General features: G+C 46.3%; 1 protein-coding gene across 1 annotated transcript in view; it reads right to left on the bottom strand.

Moving 5' to 3' along the window:
• Positions 1–17,375, bottom strand: part of LOC122925022 (zinc finger protein OZF-like) — a 338,508-nt gene that overhangs the window by 261,057 nt on the left and 60,076 nt on the right. Inside the window, exon 4 of the mRNA XM_044276555.1 lies at positions 899–910. Within this exon, the coding sequence (XP_044132490.1) occupies positions 899–910 (12 nt within the window). The remainder of the gene's footprint in view (positions 1–898; positions 911–17,375) is intronic.

Genomic DNA, 17,375 nt, shown 5'->3' with positions numbered 1-17,375 from the left:
GTATAAAGTCCCTTTACAGTCGAGACGATATTGATAAAGAATCTTGAAAGTTGAAAATACCTATGATTGTTGGGTTTAGTTTCTGATCATGAGTAACTTTGGGATGTTTTTGGTCTGGCTTTAGGAGCCATGTTATACATTATAGAAAGGTAAATCAAAGTCCTTGGACTGATGTCCGGTTTGTAGACTTGATTTGTTTAATAAATCTCAGTACAGAGTACACTAGCTAAATAGTGAGGAAGCTCTGAGGAAACTGAGGCTCAGTAACAGAGTACACTAGGTGAATATAGTGAAAAAAAACTCTGTGGAGACTGAGGGAAAAAACTGATGTCTGTGAATTTTTGTTACTTTCTATAGTTGTTCTGGTACAGTTGAAAATCAATGGGGAATAATTTCTGTATACTCGAAGGATAAGACAACCAAAATATTGGTGACGGAAAGAGGATGTAAGGAGGCTCTGAAGAATGTGGACAGAGTGTTAGAGAAGGCAGGGATGAAGTATCGGAATCTTAACCCTAGGAGTACTAGTATGGAAGGAAGCCTCGGGGAAGCTAGTCTGGGAAAGATTCAGAAGTACAAATTTTGGTTGGATAAAGGATCATGGATGTGAAGAAGTGGTTGATATATGGCAGGTACCAGGAGATCAGAGAGACTGGCAACACGTGAGTTAAATTGACAAGTTCCTTGTGGATCTTATTGTCTCTGTGTTTTGGTGAATGCCACACCCCTTGCTTCAGGTGTTGCTTGATGGTAATTAACCTTACCCTTAAGTAGCCGCTTCTTACTCTTGGAGATGTGGTTTATAGATTTCCTTCCTGCCTTCTAACTAGCTGGTCAGTTGTAATCTAAAGTGTTTCTGGAGTTGCCAGTTTTCTACTTTAGGCCTAATGCACACGACCATTGTTGTGGTCTGCATCTGAGCCGCATTTTTTGTGGCTCGGGTGCGGACCTCTTCACTTCAATGGGGCCGCAAAAGATGCATCCGTTGCTCCGTTCCGTGGCCCCGCAAAAAAAATATAGCATGTCCTATTTTTATCTGTTTTACGGACAAGTAATAGACATTTCTACAATGGGCCATCCGTTCCGTTAATTGCTGAAGGCACACCGGCGGCTTCCGTTTTTTGCGGATCCACGGTTTGCGGACCGCAGAAAACTGAATGGTTGTGTGCATGAGGCCTTAAGCTAAGTCTTTCAACTTTAAGCTAAGTTTCCTATTGTATTGTGTTTGTTATCTTCCCTGTTTTTGTATCTGGGCCTGATACAGAGACTTCCGTTAGTCCATCTTGGGAGGAATGGGTTGTCTCTGGTCCTAATCTTTTTCCAGGGCCTTATAGGGATATAAGGGCCTAGGTATACAGCATATGAATATTCCTACCTTCAAGATCTATTCATATTCATAGGTAGTTAGGGCCCGGATAAAGGTTGTTTAGGAGGTGACCTGTTTCTTCCCTAGTTTCCAGGTCCAGTTACTGTTCCCTTTCCCTCCTGTGTTCAGTGTGGAGTTTTCCCCCCACACTGATCGTGACATTATAAACCGCCAAATAGCCATAATTTTGTTGTCTGTATCAGTTCAGCCCTGGATGTTATTGCTGCACTAACCGGACAGCTGCACGGGCTGTCTCTGGAGGTAGCTGACCTCCACTCGACCGTCTCACTGATGCAGAGAGCACTGTTGGCTGATCCTAGTAGTGGTTACCTGACCTGTCCTGAACCTAAAGTTGCTCTTGGGAGGGAGTGATAATTTCATTCGGTTCAGGGAAGCGTGCAAATGGTACTTTAACCTCTTAAGGACCAGGCTCATTTTCACCTTAAGGACCAGGCCATTTTTTGCAAATCTGACCAGTGTCACTTTAAGTGCTGATAACTTTAAAACGCTTTTACTTATCCAGGCCATTCTGAGATCGTTTTTTCGTCACATATTGTACTTCATGACACTGGTAAAATAAAATACCTAATTTACCAAAAATGTGGAAAAATTAGCAAATTTCAACGTTTCAGTTTCTCTACTTCTGTAATACATAGTAATACCCCCAAAAATTGTGATGACTTAACATTCCCCATATGTCTACTTCATGTTTGAATTATTTTGGGAATGATATTTTATTTTTTGGGGATGTTACAAGGCTTAGAAGTTTAGAAGCAAATCTTGAAATTTTTCAGAAATTTACAAAAAACCCAATTTTTAGGGACCACTACAGCTCTGAAGTCACTTTGCGAGGCTTACATAATAGAAACCGCCCAAAAATGACCCCATTCTATAAACTACACCCCTCAAGGTATTCAAAACTGATTTTACAAACTCTGTTAACCCTTTAGGTGTTGCACAAGAGTTATTGGCAAATGGGGATGAAATTTGAGAATTTAATTTTTTTGCCTAATTTTCCATTTTAACCAATTTTTCCACTAACAAAGCAAGGGTTAACAGCCAAACAAGACTGTATCTTTATTGCCCTGACTCTGCCGTTTACAGAAACACCCAATATGTGGCCATAAAGTACTGTACGGCCACACAGCGGGGCGTAGAGTGAAAGGTGCGCCGTATGGTTTTTGGAAGCCAGATTTTGCTGGACAGTTTTTTTGACACCATGTCCCATTTGAAGCCCCCTGATGCACCCCTAGAGTAGAAACTCCATAAAAGTGACCCCATCTAAGAAACTACACCCCTCAAGGTATTCAAAACTGATTTTACAAACTTCGTTAACCCTTTAGGTGTTGCACAAGAGTTATTGGCAAATGGGGATGAAATTTGAGAATTTCATTTTTTTGCCTAATTTTCCATTTTAACCCATTTTTTCCACTAACAAAGCAAGGGTTAACAGCCAAACAAGACAGTATCTTTATTGCCCTGACTCTGCTGTTTACAGAAACACCCCATATGTGGCCGTAAACTACTGTACGGCCACACAGTAGGGCGTAGAGTGAAAGGTGCGCCGTATGGTTTTTGGAAGCCAGATTTTGCTGGACAGTTTTTTTGACACCATGTCCCATTTGAAGCCCCCTGATGCACCACTAGAGTAGAAACTCCATAAAAGTGACCCCATCTAAGAAACTACACCCCTCAAGGTATTCAAAACTGATTTTACAAACTTTGTTAACCCTTTAGGTGTTGCACAAGATTTAATGGAAAATAGAGATACAATTTCAAAATTTCACTTTTTTGGCAGATTTTCCATTTTAATATTTTTTTTTCCAGTTACAAAGCAAGGGTTAACAGCCAAACAAAACTCATTATTTATGGCCCTGATTCTGTAGTTTACAGAAACACCCCATATGTGGTTGTAAACCGCTGTACGGGCACACGGCAGGGCACAGAAGGAAAGGAATGCCATATGGTTTTTGGAAGGCAGATTTTGCTGGACTGGTTTTTTGACACCATGTCCCATTTGAAGCCCCCCTGATGCACCCCTAGAGTAGAAACTCCAAAAAAGTGACCCCATTTTAGAAAGTACGGAATAGGGTGGCAGTATTGTTGGTACTAGTTCAGGGTACATATGATTTTTGGTTGCTCTATATTACACTTTTTGTGCGGCAAGGTAACAAGAAATAGATTTTTTGGCACGTTTTTTTTTTGTTATTTACAACATTCATCTGACAGGTTAGATCACGTGGTAATTTTATAGAGCAGGTTGTCACGGACGCGGCGATACCTAATATGAATACAATTTTTTTTATTTATGTAAGTTTTATACAATAACTTCATTTTTAAAACCAAAAAATTGCTTAGTGTCTCCATAGTCTGAGAGCCATCGTTTTTTCAGTTTTTGGGCGATTATCTTGAGTAGGGTCTAATTTTTTGCGGGATGAGATGACAGTTTGATTGGCACTATTTTGGGGTGCATATGACTTTTTGATTGCTTGCTATTACACTTTTTGTGACGTAAGATGGCAAAAAATTGCTTTTTTTACAGTTTTATTATTTTTTTTTTTTAGGTGGTCACCAGAGAGGTTAGGTCATGTGATATTTATATAGAGCCGGTCGATACGGACGCGGAGATACCTAATATGTATACTTTATTTTTATTTATGTAAGTTTTACACAATGATTTTATTTTTGAAACAAAAAAAATGATGTTTTAGTGTTTCCATAGTCTAAGAGCCATAGTTTTTTCAGTTTTGGGGCGATTATCTTGAGTAGGGTCTCATTTTTTGCGGGATGAGATGACGGTTTGATTGGTACTATTTTGGCGTACATGCGACTTTTTTAATCACTGTTATTACCTTTTTTGGGAAGTAAGGTGGGCAAAATTTCAATTTTCTCATAGTTTTTATTTTTGTATTTTTATGGTGTTCACTGTGCGGGGAAAGTAACATGACCGTTTTATAGATCAGGTCGTTACGGATGCGGCGATACCTAATATGTGTAGTTTATTTTATTTTTTAAATTTTTATTCAGTGATAAATGTTTTTTTTTATCTTAACTTTTTTCACTTATTTTTTTAATTTTTTGACCCAGACCCACTTGGTTCTTGAAGATCCAGTGGGTCTGATGTCTGTATAATACAGTACAGAACCCTATATAGGTTTCCAGCACAGATCTGTTCAGCACCATGGACAGCAGGACGCCTGAGCAGGCGTCCTGTTGCCATGGGAACCTTCCCCGTCTGCCACAACTTCGCAGACGGGGAAGGGTGAGGACGGGGCTTCGGGGGGCTGTCTGGGGGCTCTCTCCCTCTCCCATCGGGGGGCTGCGAAGGCACAGCAGCCCCCCGATCGGAGAGGGAGGGAGCTCCCTCTTACTGTTAACATTTTCCATACAGCGGTCCGTACGGACCGCTGTATGGAAAGGGTTAAACGGCTGACATCGCATCAACGATGTCAGCCGTTTATACCAGGGTGCCAGCAATGTGCTGGCACCCTGGTATACCCACTGTACACCAACGATTACGCAATGGGAGGCGGGCGGGGGATCGCGATCCCGCCTGCTGCACCGCCCGCCTCCCGCAACGCCCCCTCCGCCTGCGACACCCCCCCTGCACCACCCGCCGCCATCAAATCGTGCAGGGGTGCTGTAATGACCGGCGTCACACACAGGGAGGAAAACAGGGAAAGCCCTGCCCAAGGGAGAGGGAAAGGTGGTGACCCCTAACTCACCTTGCGGCTGGCACCTGACTGCCCTGACGTCCCTAGACGGGTTCCTCACCCGTGCGGCGATCACGTGCCTAAACCCTGGCTTTCCCTGAAATGAGCCCTAGATAGTGAACGGGCCGGTGGGATCACTAGTCCGCACCACTGCACTAAGAGGGAAACACCAGGGAGAGGACAGACAAATACAAACAAACACAAACACCCAGGTGGGCGACCACAGCAGTCCACAAAGGTCCAACAGGGATCCGGAGGGTAGCGTTCTGAAACAACTATCCGAGAACGCAGCAACACAGCTCCAGTGGGTCAGAATAGATGTCCAGGCAGGAAGCTCTATCTCTGGCAACCAGAGAAGTGTGAGAGAGGAATATAAGGAGGTTTGGGAGTGCTGGACAAGGAACAGCTGAGGAGAAGGAGCTACGGATCCCTGAGTGAGCCAAAAGGGTTTGCAAAGCAAACCCAGAAAGCTACCATAAGGAAAACAGCCCTATCTTAAATAGAGCGTGCAGCCAACCGCTGCGACTTCCTGACCCCGGGTATAACGGAGTCAGGCGTGGTTCTCGATACCCTCGTGACTGTACCCCCCTCTCTACGAGGGGCCTCCGGACACTCAGGACCAGGTCTCTCAGGATGAGAGGCATGAAAAACCCGAACTAACCTGTCGGCGTTTACCTCAGACGCAGGAACCCACATTCTTTCCTCGGGACCGTAACCTCTCCAATGCACCAGATATTGAAGAGAGCGGCGGACCCGACGAGAATTAACAATTTTGGATATCTGAAATTCTAGATTACCATCCACGACAACAGGAGGGGGTGGCAGCGGTGATGGTTCTAGAGGTGGAACATATTTTTTGAGTAACGACTTATGAAATACATTATGAATTTTAAAAGTCTGAGGTAACTCCAGGCGAAAAGCCACGGGGTTGATGACGGCTACAATTTTGTAAGGGCCAATAAACCTAGGACCCAGTTTCCAAGAGGGAACCTTCAATTTAATATTCCTAGTAGACAACCACACATAGTCATTCACTCCTAGGTCCGGACCTGGCGACCGTCTCTTATCAGCCATGCATTTGTATTTACCTCCCATATTTTTCAAGTTAGCTTGCACCTTCTGCCATACCGATGAAAGAGATGACGAAAAACGTTCCTCTTCGGGAACCCCAGAACACCCCCCCTCTTTGAAAGTACAGAATTGGGGATGAAAACCATATGCACCAAGAAATGGTGACTTGCCAGTGGATTCCTGACGACGATTATTTATGGCAAACTCAGCTAACGGTAAATATGATGACCACAACTCTTGGTTTTCAGACACAAAACATCTTAGATATGTCTCAAGGTTTTGGTTGGTACGCTCAGTCCATTCTGTCCATTCGACTGAGGATGGAAAGCTGAGGAAAAGGACAAGTGTACCCCCAAACGGGAACAAAAAGCTTTCCAAAATTTAGAAATAAACTGGGTACCCCGATCCGAAACAACATCGGAGGGGACCCCGTGAAGCTTCACGATTTCACTGACGAATACCTGAGCAAGAGTCTTAGCATTAGGTAGTGCGGGTAACGCAATGAAGTGTACCATTTTGCTAAACCTGTCCACTACTACCAAAATAACTGTTTTACCCACAGACAAAGGTAAGTCAGTGATAAAATCCATAGACAGATGTGTCCACGGTCTATTGGGAATGACGAGTGGTAATAGAGACCCTGCAGGACGTGTATGTGAAACTTTTGCGCGCGCACAGGTAGAACAAGAAGACACAAAATCTAATACATCCTGACGCAACCTTGGCCACCAAAAACGACGACCAAGGTTGCTTTACTACCCGTGTGCCCAGCAAGTGCCGAATTATGATGTTCCTTTAATAATTCGAAACGTAGGTTCAACGGTACAAACAATTTCTCTGAGGGGCAAGAGACCGGGGCGTCCCCCTGGGCCTCTAGCACCTTCCCCTCCAAAACAATGTGTACCGCAGAGACAACCACTCCTCTTTGTAGAATGGGCACCGGATCACTCATAGTACCCCCTCCAGGGAAACAACGAGATAGTGCATCAGCCTTGGTGTTCTTTGCCCCAGGACGATAGGTAATCACAAAGTTAAACCTGGTAAAAAATAGCGACCACCTAGCCTGTCTAGGGGTGAGACGCTTAGCTGATTCGAGGTACAGCAGATTTTTGTGATCCGTAATTACCGTGACGGGGTGGATTGCTCCCTCTAAGAAGTGACGCCACTCCTCAAACGCAAGTTTAATAGCTAATAGTTCCCTATTGCCAATATCGTAGTTCTTTTCTGCTGCAGATAGTTTTTTTGAAAAAAAAGCACAAGGACGCCATTTGCCAGGAGACGGACCCTGAGACAGCACAGCCCCCACTCCCACCTCTGACGCATCGACTTCAACAATAAAAGGCTGAGAGACATCAGGTTGGACTAGTACAGGTGCCGAGGTAAACCTCTCTTTTAGAGAGGAAAAAGCAACTTTAGTGGCGTCAGACCATTTAGAAAAATCAGTCCCCTTCCTAGTCATATCAGTAAGCGGTTTTACAATAAGTGAATAATCTTTAATGAATTTCCTATAGAAATTCGCGAAGCCCAAGAACCGTTGTAGTGCTTTGAGGTTCTCAGGAAGATCCCAATCTAAAATTGCCTGGACCTTCCTAGGATCCATACGGAAACCTGACGCAGATAAAAAATAACCCAGGAATTGTATCTCCTGAACGGCGAAGACACATTTTTCAATCTTAGCATATAATTCATTCGTCCGTAGGACCTGCAGTACTTGTCTGACATGCTCCTCATGTGTTTTCAGATCAGACGAATAAATTAAAATATCATCTAGGTATATTACCACAAACCTGCAGATTAGATGACTAAAAATGTCATTAACGAAATGTTGAAAGACGGCAGGAGCATTGGTCAGACCGAAAGGCATAACTAGATTTTCATAATGCCCCTCAGGGGTGTTAAACGCTGTCTTCCACTCATCCCCCTCCTTAATACGAATCAGATTGTAGGCCCCCCTAAGATCAAGTTTGGAGAACCACCTAGCACCCGCAATCTGATTAAACAGGTCAGGAATGAGAGGAAGAGGGTATGGGTCTCGGATGGTTATCTGATTTAATTCGCAAAAATCTAAGCAAGGACGCAGGCCCCCATCTTTCTTTTTAACGAAGAAAAACCCTGCAGCCACGGGTGAAGAAGAGGGTCTGATGTGTCCCTTAGCCAAGCTCTCTGAGATATAATCTTTCATGGCTTGTCTCTCTGGACCCGAAAGATTATATAACCTGGTCTTGGGTAATTTTGCGCCGGGAATAAGGTTAACCGGGCAATCATAAGGACGATGATGTGGTAACTTCTGACAACCTTTTTCAGAAGAAACATCCTCAAAATCCGAAATAAATGTAGGTAGGGTAGTTATGGAGGCGACTAAGCAATTGCTATTTAAGCAATTTTCTCTGCACTGCTCACTCCACTCCAATATCTCCCTGGCCTGCCAATCCACCACTGGATTGTGCGCTACCAACCAGGGAAGGCCCAGCACCACCGGAGTGGGAAGCCCCTGCAGAACATAACCTGAAAGCATCTCGTTATGGTGGTCCCCTACCCGAAGGTGTAAATTATGAACGATGTGGGTGAGGTTTCTCTGAGACAGGGGAGCAGAATCAATAGCGAATATGGGAATGGGTCTCTGTAACGTACAGAGAGACAAACCCAAAGAGCGGGCAAAATTGGCATCTATCAAATTTACCCCTGCTCCACTGTCTAGAAAGAAAGAAATAGTCTCAGTCTTATCACCAAAAATAATAACCGCTGGCAACACAAATTGCGATGTACGTATGGAGGAGACGTATACCCCCCGGCTGACATCCTCCACACAGCCTGGGGTTAGTAGTTTTTCCGACGGTCTTTTGTTTCTGAGGAAAGAAGGACAGACATTAATGAAATGACCCCTCTCCCCACAAAAAAAACAAACCCCACGCCTACGGCGAGCCTCAGGAGGACGGACCTGACGAGTAGTTCCTCCTAGCTGCATAGGCTCGTCTAAGTCCGTACAGACTAACTGCTGCTTGGGAGGGGTTACCAATTTCTCCGGTTCTTTCAACCTGTCCCTAAGGCGTCTCTCTATATGGATAGAAAGGGACATAACCGCATCAAGGGAAACGGGGGTCTCATATAATGCAAGCGCATCCTTAACCCTTTCGGATAACCCAGAGCAGAACTGACTCCTGAGAGCCGGGTCGTTCCATTGGGTATCCGTAGCCCACCTACGGAACTCAGAGCAATAATCCTCTACCGGCCGCTCTCCTTGTAGGAGTCTCCGTAATCTTGATTCAGCCAGTGCTACTCGGTCAGGGTCGTCATATATGAGCCCCAAGGCCCCGAAAAACTCATCCACTGACCGAAGAGCCTGGGAATCAGTGGGTAAAGAGAACGCCCAGGACTGCGGGTCCCCCTGCAGCAGGGAAATAACAACCCCCACCCGCTGATCTTCATTACCAGAGGAGTAAGGGCGCAGTTTAAAGTATAACTTACAGGCCTCACGGAACGTCAAAAACTTGTCCCTTCCCCCAGAAAATCTGTCAGGGAGAGGGACCTTGGGTTCCGCAACAACCTGGTTACCAGTAGCAACCGCTGGGCTTGCGGTCAGTTGTAATTGCTGCTGTTGCTGGAGGACCGACGCCTTCAATCCTGCCACCTCCAAAGACAGGCCATGAAATTGTTTGGACAGAGCAGCAATTTGATCCATACTGGATTCTAAGTAGGTAAAAAAAAAAATTTTTTTTTTTTTTACCTACACAAAATAAGGGCCAGAGATAATGTAATGACCGGCGTCACACACAGGGAGGAAAACAGGGAAAGCCCTACCCAAGGGAGAGGGAAAGGTGGTGACCCCTAACTCACCTTGCGGCTGGCACCTGACTGCCCTGATGTCCCTAGACGGGTTCCTCACCCGTGCGGCGATCACGTGCCTAAACCCTGGCTTTCCCTGAAATGAGCCCTAGATAGTGAACGGGCCGGTGGGATCACTAGTCCGCACCACTGCACTAAGAGGGAAACACCAGGGAGAGGACAGACAAATACAAACAAACACAAACACCCAGGTGGGCGACCACAGCAGGGTAGCGTTCTGAAACAACCATCCGAGAACGCAGCAACACAGCTCCAGTGGGTCAGAATAGATGTCCAGGCAGGAAGCTCTATCTCTGGCAACCAGAGAAGTGTGAGAGAGGAATATAAGGAGGTTTGGGAGTGCTAGACAAGGAACAGCTGAGAGAAGGAGCTACGGATCCCTGAGTGAGCCAAAAGGGTTTGTAAAGCAAACCCAGAAAGCTACAATAAGGAAACATCCCTATCTTACATAGAGCGTGCAGCCAACCGCTGCGACCTCCTGACCCCGGGTATAACGGAGTCAGGCGTGGTTCTCGATACCCTTGTGACAGGTGCAGGGGGGGTACACAATATTGATTTTAGGCACTCTAAAGCTTCTGATCCCCGCGGTCAGGGACTGGATCACAGTCTCTCCAATCAGTAGATGCACTTTTCGGAGCTTCAGGTCTCATCTATGACACCTATGATAAGGCACAGGGGCTCTGTGTGGCAAATATTTTATCAGGAACTGCTGTGACATGGCTGGAATAGGGAAAGGCATCCATTTTCAAGTGTGTTGGTGAGCATACTATTGACTGAGGTCGGCTTGTGTGCTCCTCCTAGACAGACATCTCCTATGATGACCCATCCTAGGTCAAGTTTCTGGGCGTTTGGAGCGTTTTGGCGACTGTTAATCAGTCTTCTAACTTTATGAACTCGTAGTATATCTCTTCCAAGGAGTAAGGCTATCGGTGCTTCTGGATCGAGTACCGGTATCAGGTGAGCTATACGCCTCAGGTGGGGGTGGCATGCTGCTACCTATGGCGTAGGTATCTCAGAACGGTTGTCAGGAATGTGATTGCACTCCAGTATGGTTGGCAGGGATAAGCAGGTCTGACCACCTATAGACTCTACCTTGTACCCAGTTGCTTTCCTCCTCGCCATCTCAACGGTGCCTGCACATGTCCTGAAGGAGTAGGGAGAACAGGGCCCTATGATGTTGAAGAAGGTGGATTTAGCTAAAGACCAGTTGCTTTGATCATCTAAGATTGCGTATACCTCGATCGCCTTATCTCGTGTGGCTGCCTGGATAAACTCTTACAAGGCAGATTTTTGAGCAGGACTTCCCTTCTGTGAGTCCTCAGTACAGTGAGAAGTGACTACTGGGGTGTCTATGTCAGTGTCTATCTGCTTTCCGTCATGCTCCTCTGCTTGGGGTGATACCTGAGAAGGTGTAAAGCTGTGTTGTGTTCTGTGCTACCGCGTTCTGTGCATGTCACACTGACCTTACAGTTCCTGGCGAAGTGCGATGTTGTAGTGCAGCACCTGAAGCAGATGTTGTTTTCTATTAGAAATTCTTTGCATCCTCCAAAGACTTCTGCCTGAAGGCTCTGCATTTTAGTAGAGGATGTGTTTTTTTGTGCAGGGGGCATTCTTTGGTAAGGTCTTTGTGTTTATTCTCTTCTTGAGAAGACTTAGGCCTCATGCACTCGACCGTTGTTGTGTTGTGTTCCAATAAATTGGGGTTCCGTTGTTCCGTGATCCGTTTCCGTTTTTGTTTCCGTGTGTCTTCCTTTATTTTTGGAGGACCACCAGACATAAAGGAAGATAAAAAAAAGTCTAAGACAGGTTTGCCATGCAAATGATAGTAATAAAACGGACGCGGATGACAATCTTGTGTGTCTCCGTGTTTTTTAGCGGTCCCATTGACTTGAATGGGTCGCGAACCGTTTTCTGTGGACAAGAATAGGACAGGTTATATTTTTTGACGGACTGGAACCACGGATCAGGGACGCAGATTGTATCCGCATTTTCAAGGGCTCCATAGAAATGAATGGGTCCGCATCTGAAACGCTAAAATCGGCGAAACGGACGCGGAGACAAACAACAGTCGTGTACATGAGGCCTTAAACTGCATTTAAGAAGAACCTGTGGAGGCAACGTTAGTTTTGTGGCCTGCCACTGGTGTTTTATGAGGTTTGACACCAGGGGTAGTGGGACATGACAATGTAAAGTCAAAACTGGGATCATTTCTAATCCTCGCCTGTTGAGTAACAAATAGGGTTGATCGAGCATGCTCGGCAGAACACCAGTTCTCGAGTCTGCTCCCTGCACGTTTGTTGGCTGCTATGCATGTTGGTTATTGGCATTACAGTGATTGGCTGGCCGGAACGCCTCATCGGGTGCTATATAGCATCCGATGACACGTGTTCGGCTCAATGTTAGTCAGGGAGAGCTGTGCTGAGGAAGGGAAAGATAGTGGAGGGAGTGAAATTAGTTTTTTTCTGTAGAAAAACTTGTCAGAGACCCAAAAGTCATTTTAAGAATTATTGTTGTGTGTGTGGCAGCAGCAATATATATTTTTAGCGCAACCTGCACTAAATAGCTAAAACTTTACAGACCCAAAAGTCCTTTTAAGGACTATTGTGTGTGGCAGCAATATCCATTTTTAGTGCATCCTGCGCTAAATAGTGAGCAGTAGTTAGGCCGCTGCAGACAGCGACATTAGCTGCGCCACATCTCCTGTGTAAAGTGTGCGCATCCAAAAAATATCAGTGACACCCAGTGCACTTTTTTCGTAGATAGTGTCCGCTGCAGACAGTGACATTAGCTGCGCTATATCTCCTGTGTAACATGTGCACATCCCAAAAATATCAGTGACATCCAGTGTACTTTTTCCGTAGACGGTGTCCGCTGCGGACAGTGACATTACCTGGGGTGCATCTCCTGTGTAACGTTTTTAAATCCCAAATACCTGTGACATTCCCTGTAATTTTATATTAGCCGCTGCGGACATCAGCGACATTATCTGCGGTATTTCTCCAGTGTAACGTGTGCGCATCCCAAATACCTTTTTTTTTTTTGCGTATACACTTACAAATCCTACGCTACTGTAGGTGTGACAGACTTTCAAGCATATATAACATTTAATATGAAGGAGACGAGCAGTAAGGGACGGGGAAGTGGCCATGATGCTGATGGTGCACACAGAGGCCGTGGCCCTTGGCACTTTGAAACTGTGCCTGCTGCCAGAGCACAAGAAAAACAATCATCCACGATACCTAGCTTCATGTCCCAGTTTGCAGGGCAGCGCAGGACAACACTCTCGAAGTCAGACCAGTGCGACCAGGTGGTTGGTTGGATTGAAGCAGACAATGCTTCCAGTCGGTTAAGCACCACCCTGTGTTCCACAAAGTCCAGTCTCAGTAGCGAAGAGTCTTGTCAACACAATCCTCACCCTGATCCTCCTTCCTCCCACCATGGAGAGTTTTGGCAAACAAGTGATCCCACATTTGGATATTCCGAGGAGCTCTTTTCAGCACCATATCTTCATTTGGGCCTCTTGACAAGCCCGCTTGAAGAGGTACATGAGATCTTGTGCCCTGATTCCCAAACTCTTGAGCATCCACAGTCACAAGAAGATGACGGTGGGGAACGGCAATTAGTGTTTCACGAGGTGGATGATGATGACGATGAGACACAGTTGCCAATAAGTCAACAGCAATTAGTGTCTTAAAGGGGTTGTCCGGCTTCAGAGCTGAACCCGGACATACCCATATTTTCACCCAGGCAGCCCCACTGATGCTAGCATCGGAGCATCTCATGCTCTGATGTGCTCCCTTGCCCTGCGCTAAATCGCACAGGGCAAGGGCTCTTTTGTTTACAACAACACACTGCAGAGCGGAGGCTTCCGCCTGGCAGTCTGTTCGGTGTCATCACCGGCTCTGATTGGTGTGCTTTAGCCCTGCCCTAGCCTAACCCGCCCATCAGTGCTGGTGATATCACCAGGCTTCCTGGCAGCCCCATGGAGAGCATGGTATGTCATCGGAAATCTTGAAAATGCCTTTGTCCTGCATGATTTAGCACAGGGCAAAGGAGAACATCGGAGCATGAACTGCTCTGATGCTCAAGTCAGGGGGGCTGCCTGAGTGAAAATGGAGGCATGTTCGGGTTCAGCTCTGAACCCAGACAACCCCTTTAAGAGGTTAATAATGAGGATGAGACACAGTTGTCATCAACTGAGGTTGTTGTTAGGTCAACAAGTCAGGAGGATGAACAGAGTGATGAAGTGGAAGAGGAGGTGGTGGACGATGTAGTCACTGACCCAACCTGGGAATGTGGCAAGCCGAGAGAGGACAGCAGTACAGAGGGGGAGATATCCGCAGCACCGCAACAGGCTGGAAGAGGCAGTGGGGTGGCAAAATGGAGAAGGTGGGCCACACCAAACAGGCCCACAACTGTTCCCTGGAGCACACCCTTGCGGAAATCTCCCTTGCCAAGGGGTAGGTGTTCCACAGTCTGGCGCTTCTTTGAGGAAAGTGCGGACGACGAAAGAATTGTAATTTGCAACCTGTGCCATACAAAAACACTATCAACCCCACCACCACCAGCATGATCCGCCACATGGCATCAAAGCACCATAATAGGTGGGCCGAATGCCTGGGTCCACAATCTGTTTCTGCGGGTCCCACCACTGTCTCCTCTTCCCCTGTGTTATGGGCAGGCCAATCCCCTGTTGAAGGCGCAGGTCCCAGCGCAGCATAAAAATGTCCTTACCCCAGGCATTGGAACGCAAGCACAAATACCCAGCCACTCACCCACAGGCCATAGCACTAAATGCGCAACTTTTCAAATTACTGGCCCTGGAAATGTTGCCATTTAGGCTTGTGGGCACTGAGGCCTTCCGCAGCCCTCTTTACTCAGTCCCCAGCTGCCACTATTTTTGACGGTGTGCCGTGCCCGCCTTACACCAGCATGTGTCCCGTAACATCACCCGTGCCTGACCAACGCAGTTACTGGGAAGGTCCACTTAACCACTGACACATGGACAAGTGCCTGTGGCCATGGAATGCTACATTTCCCTGACAGAACACTGGGTGAACGTTGTGGAGGCCAGGAGCGATTTGTACCCTGGGATGGCACAGGTGCTACTGACGCCAAGGATTGCAGGCCCTAATTCCATCAGGGTTTCCGCAACACCTGCGTTAGTGGCTCCAACCCCCACTTCTCCTCCACTTGCACCTCAGAATTATTCTCTTGCAGCACCAGTCAGCCATCAGTCAACAGGCCGTGCTTAAGCTGATCTGCTTAGGTGACAAACAGCACACCGCCGCAGAACTGAGCTGTGGCTCTCGCCACTCAACCTACAACCAGGCATGGTTGTGTCTGAAAACAGCCGTAACTTGGTGGCGGCTTTGGAGCTCGGGAAGATCACACACATCCCATGCCTAGCCCACGTCTTCAACTTAGTGGTTCAGCGGTTTATCAAAACCTACCCCAATTTGCCTGAGCTACTGGTGAAGGTGTGCCGCGTGTGTGCACATTTGATCGACTGCTTCCGCAGGTTTGTCAACGCTGCAGCAGAGCTTATAATTGCAACCTCACCGACTGTTGTGCGACGTGAGCACGTGCTGGAACTTGACATTTCACAGTTGGCCAGGCTTTGTGAGCAGCAGAGGGCAGTAGTGGAATACCAGCTGCAACATGGTCGTCGCCTTTCAAGTCAGCTTCCATTATTCACAAGCTAGGAGTGGGCATGGATGTCTGACCTCTGGTGAGCGGCGATAACGCTATTATCAGTGTAACCATTCCACTTCTGTGTCTACTCAAACACTCGTTTCTCACAATTAAGGCCGACGCTTTGCATGTGGAAGAGGTGGAAATGGGAGAAGACATTACACAGGGTCTTCTCAGCGCAAATTGGATTATGATGATGAGGAGGAGGAGCAGGAGACGGTTGCTTCCGCTACAGAGGGTAGTACCCATGGAAGTTTAATTCCATTTTTTTCCGCGTGGATGGGCAGAAGAGGAGGAAGAGAATGATGAGATTGAGAGTCATCCTCCTGATGATGACAGCAAAGTCTTGCCTGTTGGGACACATGGCTTACTTTATGTTAGGCTGCCTTTCCCGCGTTTTACGCATTTTGGACAACACCGATTACTGGTTGTTCACCCTTCTCAACCCCCACTACAAAGAGAACTTCTCATCTCTCATTCCTGTGGTAGAGAGGACGAGCAAAATGGTGCAATACCAGAACGTCCTTATTGAGGCCCTTAATCATGTGATATACAGGGTGTATCGGAGCGCCTCATCCTTGTAATTCTTGGCAGCACTTGCACTTTATATACAATTAAATATACAGGAAAGAATGTTTCCTAACAATTTTTCCTCTAAAATCTATTTTATCTTCAGTTTTGTGCGTATCAGTGTCAGTCTCTAAAAGTGGCGTACTAAACAGACAACATCGCTCCCAGCAGCGACCTGGGAGTCCAAAATGCATACAGACATCCTCCCCATGCTGCTCCTGAACCATTTCAGTGGTGTTTCCATCAATTCTTGACCTTTTCCTATGAACCAGACACCCTCCCCTCTTTAGAGCAGGTGGTGCCTGGTTTAATGCTTGTGTTCTCCCACTGACTTCCATTGTACATCCCGAGGTGTTCGACCTGGTGCTCGATCAACACTAGTAACAAAGGCTACAAACACCATGAAGGCGGGAAATGGCACATTATGAACCTGTTTATAATGGGAACCATGCGTGATCCACTTCTTCTGTAACAACCTGTACCTCTATTAACAAGTCACTGAGTTCCCCGAGCTTCTGATTACCCCGACCCACTATTCTGTGGAAATTATCAATTCTCTTATATAAAGCATTTTTTATAGCTTCTATTGACCCATAACACTCATTAAGTCTTCCCCACTCCATCTTTAGGCCTTTGCCAGGATAGTTTATGTTAATCTCTCTGATTCTTTTGGCGTGTTCAGCAGACTTGCCTCCAAGCCACTTTACCAAGAGATTAACTCCTCACTACAGAAAAGATCTAAGTTTCTTATGGCGTTCTGGAAGGAGGCTTGCCATGCCCTGTAGTTCTCGGGGTGATCAGTGAACTTTATAAGTCCTTTGGTAACCAGCTACCGTTTAGCAAAGAACTTAGCCAAGTCCATGGCGATCTAGTTAGCGCCAATACTACCCGGTGTATTTTTGTTATGCTGCATGTGTGATGTATCACCATATCTTTTAGGGGTTTCAGACTTAGGGAAGTCTGTATAATACTGTTCTGAAGCGAAGGATGTCCCTTTAAGTCGAAGCAAAGGTTATAGCTTCTGTTCTGTAGGGCGGTAGTTGTGGTCAGCATCGTTTTGTCGCCTACTATCCTGCTTAAGGTACTGTTGTTCAAAGTAGGTTCTTTGGCACTCTGTA

This window comes from Bufo gargarizans, chromosome 1 (genome assembly GCF_014858855.1).
Source record: "Bufo gargarizans isolate SCDJY-AF-19 chromosome 1, ASM1485885v1, whole genome shotgun sequence".
Taxonomy (NCBI): Eukaryota; Metazoa; Chordata; class Amphibia; order Anura; family Bufonidae; genus Bufo; species Bufo gargarizans.
This window is presented reverse-complemented; position numbering and strand designations above follow the sequence as displayed.